Genomic DNA, 8,836 nt, shown 5'->3' on the forward strand with positions numbered 1-8,836 from the left:
CCTAGCAACAGTGTGCACAACATAACACAGCCTCCATCTGAATCATAGACCCCCAGCTACGTTAAGGATCCCCCCCCCCCCACTGTGAACACAGACATTCACTTGTGCACAGATCTCCATAGAAAAACATGGGATTAAATGGGAGACCTTAAAGCAGCCGTACATGAGTCTAGAGTCACCATGCTCAATGCCAAGTGTTGTCTAGAAGGGTGTAACCCCCTCCAGCACTGAGCTGTGGAGCAGTGGAACTGTGTTCTCTGGAGTGATGGAGATCTAATACCTTGGGCCTGAGTCGGTACCTGACCTCTCTCACGGCAAACTGACCACAACACACCACAGAGCACTGAGTCATCACCTCATCACCACCTCTGTGACAGGGGGAAAGGGGGCTGGCAAAGTATGCAGAGCCACAGCTGGACTACAGTCTGTGATTGTAGAACTACAAAGGGCTCCTGTGTGGTCAGTGGAGCTGATAAAGTGGACAGTGAGTGTAGAAACAAGGAGGTGGTTTTAATGTTATGGCTGATCTGTGTTTACCCCCCATCCCCCACCAGTGCGCTGAAGAGAGTCCAATAAGAGGAAGTCAATGAGGAAACACACTGCTGCAGAGGCTCAACAGGAAGTGTGTGTCTGTGTGTCTGTGTGTGTGTGTGTGTGTGTGTGTGTGTGTGTGTGTGTGTGTGTGTGTGTGTGTGTGTGTGTGAGTGTGTGTGTGTGTGTGTGTGTTTGTGTGTGTTTGTGTGTGTGTGTGTGTGTGTGTGTGTGTGTGTGTGTGACAGAGTGTTAAAGCAGGTCACATGACCACTGTGGGCTACTCAAGGCCTAGACTGAGACTCCCATCAGCCTCCATCAGTGCACAGCGTCTAAGAGAATGATTTAAATTGTAAATTAATTCTATATTTAACCATTGTGTGTTAATGATATTTGACGCTGTATTCACTCGAGAGTCTTATTTATTTATTAAACCACATTATACACCCATCATGACACAAACAGAATCTATAACACACTGAATCACTGTCCGTCAGAATCAGAAAGATATATTATATTATAGAAAAGTTCAAATGGAAAAGATCAACAGGAAATTTAAACAAATAATAAAGTAAATGCAGCAGAGAGTCGAGAGGAAACTTCAAATTTACTGTAGAATGAACACAACGCAAACTGTAGACAATATTAATACTTCATAATCAATAAAAATATCAAATAACTGTGTGTGTGTGTGTGTGTGTGTGTGTTAACTGTGTTTGATACAGGCGTATTCTGTAGTATCTCCAGTGTCCAGCAGTGTGTGTGTGTGTGTGTGTGTGTGTGTGTGTGTTAACTGCGTTTGATACAGGCGTATTCTGTAGTAACTCCAGTGTCCAGCAGTGTGTGTGCTGATGTTGATGGTTTGTTGTGGACCACAGTGGAGTACGTCACATCGTCCTGCAGCAACAACACATTCAGAAACACTACGTTACGCCCTGGGCTTATTAACCTTTAACAAATAGAGTGACACTGACCCCTTACAGTGAGTTTTACCAGAACTAGAAAACACATTTCTATAAATCTGCAGTGTGTGTTATTACATGTGTGTGTAATGTTGGAGTAAACACACTCCTACAGAAACACTCACCTGTTCCTGCTCCTCCTGGTGTGTGTCCTGTTTGTTTACAGTAGCGTACAGCACCAGAGCATCATCCTGTTGAAACACAAATTCAGCCAATCACACGCTTTCTGAACACAATAAAACCTTCACATGGAGCTTTTCCCTCCACATCTGAAAAGCAGCTTTAAACCCTGGATGGAAACCACAGAGTCTCAACAAAAGCCTGAGAACTGCCGAGAGAGAAACAGCGGAGGTGGAAAACTAAAGGAAAACACAGGGAATGCTCCCGTATTCAGGAGTTTGGAAAAAGCAGTGAGGTCAGTCTCTGTGCTGCAGTGGCGTAGTGCAGGTCTTACCTGAGTCTCCTGACCTCCTCTACTTCCTGTCTGACTCTCCGTCCGTCCTCGTCTCTGAGCTGTAGAATTAAAGCAGAGACTCACACACAGCAACTGGACTGAGCTCCCAACACTGTGTGTGTGTGTGTCTGTGTGTGTGTGTGTGTGTGTGTGTGTGTGTGTGAGTGTACCTCTGTATCTCCAGTAGAAGACTCCTCCGAGGACAATCAACAGCAGTGAAGCCCCCACAGCAGTGCAGATGTAGATGTAGTTGACTGATGAATCTGAATCTGAAAGAACAGAGAGTGTGTGATGGTGGGGGTCTCTGGTTAAAAACCTCTGTGATTGTAAATTAATTAAATGAATGGATTCTAATTGTGTTTCTAAGACACTGATGATGATGGGACTGAACCTCCTCTGCTGTGGTCCCCAGTGGTGTTTACAAGAAGAGAACAGTTTACTGAGTTACACATACACTGTGTGTTCAAGAGAATGATCTGTTCACACACTGTAAAATCTCCAAAGAGATGGGGAGTTCTAAAGTAGCCAAACATCAGCCTACGTTCCACGTGCTCTGTGCCAAACATGACTTAGAACAGGATAAAGACCATCGGCAAGCATGGAGCATGGAGCAAAGGGACTCCAGTCTGAAGTGAAGACACTACACCCAGCGTCTCTGAGATTAGCTGGAGAACCAGATACTAATCAGAACTCATGCTAATGTGGCTGAACACCACTGACACTTTCTCTGGAGATTAGAGGCTGAAACCACACACAGAGAGATGAAATACCACCAGTATTTACCCAACTAACTCACAGAGCTCAGGACTGAAAATACAGGACTAAAGATTTAACACCAATAACAAACAGATAAAAGATAACAGAGGAGACACAGGTGGACAGTGATGAGGTTCTACAACTGATCCACACTCAATAATTCATCACACACTGATGACCTCAGGACTGGTCACTGGTAAAGACCAGCACTACCTTATGAAGATGGTCCTCTACCTGCATCACAACACATTCACACTGTGTTTTACCTTCAACAGTGAGATTGATGTTTCTGTCTCCACTTCCTCCAGCTTCACACCAGTACCATCCTCCATCCTCTTCAGTCAGGTGTGATATGAGCAGAGAGAGATTTCCTGGAGAGTGAGAGTTAAACAGCTGGAGTTTGTCTCCCTCATGATGAATGTCAATGGGGATATATTCTGATGAGCTCTTAACTCTCTTCCAGGTGAATCTCTCAGGTTTGGCTCGTAGTTCAGTGCAGTAACAGGGCAGCAGTACTGACTCTCCAGTGTATGCAGTAATGTTTTTTTCCTCCCCGTGGTTTTCCAGTGTGCATCCTGCAGAAACACAGTAGTGAATGCTCTTCATATTTAAACACCTCTGAACATGTGGAAGTTCTTCAAAATGAAGCTTGACGTTCTCACAACAATGTGTCATCACCTGCACAACACTCGCTTCATCACAAACAGAGCGTTACTTTAAAGACGTCTTTATAAAAAGAGATCACTGACCAGTCCAGACTCCAATCTACTGTTCCTCACTTTAACCACACTGTCAGAAACAGAGAGGATTGTACAGGTACATTTCTGTTCAACAAGTAAAAACAATGGAAATGTACCATCAAAGGAACAACAGTGGTCTTGGTCTATTGGAATATCCTACTCTCATGTTTCTAACTGAAGTTACTGAAGACCTGTGCTTAAGGGGACCACCCCAGTGATGTGAGGGGGATCACCTCAGTTACAGTGTGGTATCTGTTACTGAGAGTGTTCTGGAGAGAACTCTGTTCTGACTCTTTCACAATGATGGGAGAAAATCACCTCGGCTTGAGTGGAGGCTCCATACAGAACCATGAAGACTCCAGGAAGCTCTTGTGTTACTAATGGTTCAAGTCCTGGTCACATGCTTCACCAAAAATGGCTCCCACCACTGCTACAAGTCAAGGAGCCCATTTCAGTTCCATTCTAGCGTCTCTTCAGCAGAATCTGAAGCTCTAACTGGACTGTGGTGGACAGTGGACAGTAGGAGAAGAGATGAACTTACCTTCAGCCACACGGAGGACAAGCAGAAGAGAAAAACACAGCTGCATTGTGTCTGAGATCTACAACACCGTCACTACACACAGCAACAACAACACTCCTGAAGATCCACCTCCTCACAAACTACACAACTGAACACCAACACACACCAGTGTCCTCAACTCCACAACATTCCCCACAATATCAGCACTAAACTAAAGCCTGAGCACTTTACTGGACTCTTCCACAACGTCAGAGAGGAACTGTGTTCTCTCTCTCTCTCTCTCTCTCTCTCTCTCTCTCTCTCTCTCTCTCTCTCTCTCTCTCTCTCTCTCTCTCTCTCTCTCTCTCTAACACCATAAATGGAGCAGTGCACTGTGTGTTTTCACTTGTCACTTCCTCTGTCTTCTCTTCATAGCCCATGTTGCACCACGTCACGTCAGGTGTCATCACTCCTAACTGTGCAGTTACACACAGCAATGTCTAGTGTAAAGCTTTCTCAGAACAGTAGAGGCTCATACTGCACCAAAGAGGGACATTCCCCATGTTGACTGAGCAGGTGTCCCCAAACTTTAGTCTCTGTAGTGTAGTATATAGCAGTGACCTGGCTACATAAGCCCCTCTGTCTGTGAGTAGTGTCCACTGCGCAGACTCAGAGAGAAACAGGCCCCATCTCTCTTAACCACAACTGTGACCTCATCGCCGTGACAACAGAGAGGAAGCAGAGGCCCACAATAGTGCTCTCTCTGACCATCAGCAAACTGACCAGAACACACTACAGAGCACTGAGTTATCACCTCATCACTCCTCTGTACACACACCTCCACTCTGCAGCACCGTTAGCAATGCTAATGCTAATCCTTTAGCCTGGGGGGCTGTGTCAGGAAGTGGGCTGAGGGGCTGTGATGGTGTTAAGAAAGGTTTTGAAAGCAGCCATCCACACTGTTCAGTTTTAACCCTTAAACTCCCAAATCTAGTGACTATAAAGCTAAACTAAAGTCTGTAACTATCTCAACATAAGTACACTGCTCTGTAATGAAAACACAGTAAAGATAACAGGGGTCAGATGAGCTCACCCTCTGACCCTCTGAGAAAGGGAAGGAACAAGACAATTGTAAGCAGTCACACACTCCACACACAGCCTCAGGAGCGGAGAGCTTCCACACCTGCAGTGGACTGTACCATAGTCCATCAGAACTGACCCCCAGAGCCCTGACTACAACAGAACCAGAGATCAGTGCTCGGGACCAAGTCCAGTCTCAGAAACAGCTTTTACACTTCACCAATAGAATCACATCCATGGAGCAACTGGGTCTGGGTCCAGAAAAGGCTCTAGTGTGAAAATGCTGAGAGAGAGAGACAAACAGGCCCCATCTCCATTAACCACAACTATGACCTCATCACCATGACAACAGAGAGGAAGCAGAGAGAAAAGTCACATCTCTGACCATCTACAAACTGACCACAGCACACCACAGACATGTCATCATCACCTCTGTACACACACACACACACACACACACTCACACACACACACACACACACACATACAAACACACACACACACACACACACACACACACACACACACACACTGCTGCAGAGGCCCAACAGGAAGTGCGTATGTGTGTCTATGTGTGTGTGTGTGTGTGTGTGTGTGTGTGTGTGTGTGTGTGTGTTTGTATGTGTGTGTGTGTGTGTGTGTGTGTGTGTGTGTGTGTGTGTCTGTGTGTGTGTGTATGAGACAGAGTGTTAAAGCAGGTCACATGACCACTGTGGGCTACTCAAGGCCTAGACTGAGACTCCCATCAGCCTCCATCAGGGCACAGCGTCTAAGAGAATTATTTAAATTGTAAATTAATTCTATATTTAACCTTCCTCTTGTGTTAGGGTCTCGACCGACGTGTGGTTTGGTTTTAATGCATACAACTACTCCATAAATTTGTTTATCGCATCAAGAATTTTTGACTTTGTCAGGAACTTCTATTAAACAAATTATTCATTCATTCATTCATTCATTCATTATCTGTAACCCTTATCCAGTTCAGGGTCACGGTGGGTCCAGAGCCTACCTGGAATCATTGGGCACAAGGCAGGAATACACCCTGGAGGGGGCGCCAGTCATTCACAGGGCAACACACACACACACACATTCACTGACACACTCACACCTACGGACATTTTTGAGTCGCCAATCCACCTACCAACGTGTGTTTTGGACTGTGGGAGGAAACCGGAGCACCTGGAGGAAACCCACGCAGACACAGGGAGAACACACCACACTCCTCACAGACAGTCACCCGGAGGAAACCCACGCAGACACAGGGAGAACACACCACACTCCTCACAGACAGTCACCCGGAGCGGGAATCGAACCCACAACCTCCAGGCCCCTGGAGCTGTGTGACTGCGACACCTACCTGCTGCACCACCGTGCCGCCCCTGGCTTGTAGTTAAGAGTATCTAATTGTTGGGAATCAGATGTATTTATCTGTGACACTACACTGCTGCTGGTATCACTTTACTGTAGGCCATTGTTCATTAAAATAAATGACACCTATATAAACATCTGTAAAGTCTTTAATATTGTATTGTATTTGTGTCGTGTTGATACTGATGTACGTTTATGTGCACTGCCTGGAGCTGTGTGACTGCGACCTGCTGAGCCACCGTGCCACCCCTTAAACAAATTAATACATTTTTTTTTTTGTAAATTATAAACTTCTCTTGTTAAAATGACGGCTTTTCTGTTGTTAGGGTCAATGTCGACCCAGGTATCATTTTAAATCAGACAACAAAAACAAGTGCCAAATCTGAACACACTATACACCAACAGCCTACAGCCAGCTCCTCCTACAACCACTCAAGCTTCAGTTAGGGGCTTCTATCTTTGTCTGTTTCACAAAACAAGGAAAGACAGACATGTCCAGACATGTAAGGCCCAGTCAGTTTAGAGTGTGTGTTTTGTAGAGTGTACATCTCCAGTTTACAGTCTGCAACAATGAACAATTAAAACCAACCCTTTCATGGATAAGGAAGAATAACAAGGTCAACAAGAGGGAAGAAACTAATGGGTTGATAATTAATAGTTTTTAGGGTGATCTTATGGCTGATTTAAGACACGGGTCAAAACCGACCCATTAACATAAGAGATGGTAACAGAAAGATAACACAGGAGGAAGGTTAAAACATGCTTAAGATTTTAGAACCTGTTTGAAATGTTATTATATCACCCCTTCTTCATCAACACACACCAGGTTAATACACACTTACAGTGAATGTCTACAATTGAAGGGAACTGCAGTTCTCTCTGGTTTGTTTACATTCAGAAGCTGTGCATCTTTTAAGGTGGAACTGTGTGTTTAAAGAGAAAAATGACTGTTGTTGCATGTGGCTGAAGTGTAAATTGTGTACGTTTTTATTCACTGTTTTGAATTACCAAAGAAACGTATTTGTGACTTGAGTTGTTTAGTTTTGAATCACTTTCGGTCTGTGTTTACTTTCACGCAGTTACAATGGGTTTCTACCTAAATCTGAATCAGCAGAAAAGAGTCAATTTAACCCACAAATGAAGCAGGAATAGAGCAACATCATCATCTCTTTTCATGCTTTTCAACATTAGGAGGACATTTTTGACCAAGAGACAGGAAGCCTAACGTATTTGACTGAGCCACTTTGTTTTTTCTCCTCATTTTTTCTTACTTTTTTAAACACATTGGACTGGTTTCCAGCTCAAACTGATTGAAGAGGAGCAAATGGTGAAGAAATATCTCCTGAATTTTATTAAAAACATTTTTGATCACGATTGTGAATGTGTTATTTAAATGATTTAATAATAGTAATAAAAATATTGTTCTCTGATTTGAGTTGGTGAACACTTCAGAGCCCAGTGTACGTTATCTACAGCTGTTCACTTCAGAAACACAGTTCAGCTCAGGTTTAATTTCAAATAAAACTAAAATAACTTCAGTAAAAGTTTAGCTGAATGTCCAGGAAGTGGTAATTTTATCAAATAAACAATGAAACCTTAAAACGTGAGAACACATATGAGTTTGAACAACACAGTGCTCCTCTGTGGTCACTGGAGTCAGTGGAGAATGAGTGAAGAATCGAGGAGAAAAGTCTCACTCACCTTCAGAGCCCTGAGGTCCAGTGAAGAGAAGATAAAACATCAGCAACATTGTCCCTAGTAAAACAGCACTGAGTTCCAGCACAGTGTCCACTCCACACTCACTCTACACACACCCTGTTTACACACACACACACACACACACACACACACACACACACATACACACACACAGTCTAATGTCCACCAGCACCGAGCAGCAGTGTCACACTGGACTTTACCAGGCGTCTTCACACAGTTAAAGTGTTCATCGTCAGCTGCGTGAGGAATCAAACCACACCCAGCTGATGAGTAACTGTCAGAGTCATGGGAACACACACCACTTCCTCTTTCATGGTGCAGCGATTCTCAGTAAATGAATCCACACTGACCTCGGTACAGAGACAGGGGACCGGTCAGTGTGGGCCACTCTACTGTGATACACCTGCAGATGTGTGTGATGTGAATGGCTTTGAGTCATAACATTAAAATCACCTTGTTTCTACACTCACTGCTCCACTGACCACACAGGAGCACTGTGTAGTTCTACACTGTTCTGCACAGAGCCCCACTGTTACCAGGGAGTGAGTGTGAAAATGAAGGTCACCACAGACACTCTACAGTCTCAGGTTATTGTTTTTATTGCCGCTGCCACAATGTTTCTATCAAACAAACGCAGCATCCGTTCATTTTACTGAATCAGTGAATTTATAAAGAAGATTCAGTGAGTTTGTTCACTGCTCAGACTGCTCTCAGGTCAGTACAGTCA

General features: G+C 44.3%; 1 protein-coding gene across 1 annotated transcript; it reads right to left on the bottom strand.

The window, feature by feature from the left end:
- Positions 1-1,320: 1,320 nt before the first annotated feature.
- Positions 1,321-8,249, bottom strand: LOC136702756 (uncharacterized). Its single transcript, XM_066677896.1, has 6 exons — positions 8,092-8,249; positions 2,970-3,278; positions 2,118-2,216; positions 1,948-2,006; positions 1,619-1,684; positions 1,321-1,428 (listed from the first exon to the last, which is right to left on the bottom strand). Exons 1-6 carry the CDS (start codon positions 8,138-8,140, stop codon positions 1,321-1,323), a joined length of 690 nt encoding a protein of 229 aa, XP_066533993.1. The 5' UTR covers positions 8,141-8,249.
- Between the last annotated feature and the right edge of the window lie 587 nt (positions 8,250-8,836).

Source organism: Hoplias malabaricus, chromosome 7, assembly GCF_029633855.1.
Source record: "Hoplias malabaricus isolate fHopMal1 chromosome 7, fHopMal1.hap1, whole genome shotgun sequence".
NCBI classification, from domain to species: domain Eukaryota; kingdom Metazoa; phylum Chordata; class Actinopteri; order Characiformes; family Erythrinidae; genus Hoplias; species Hoplias malabaricus.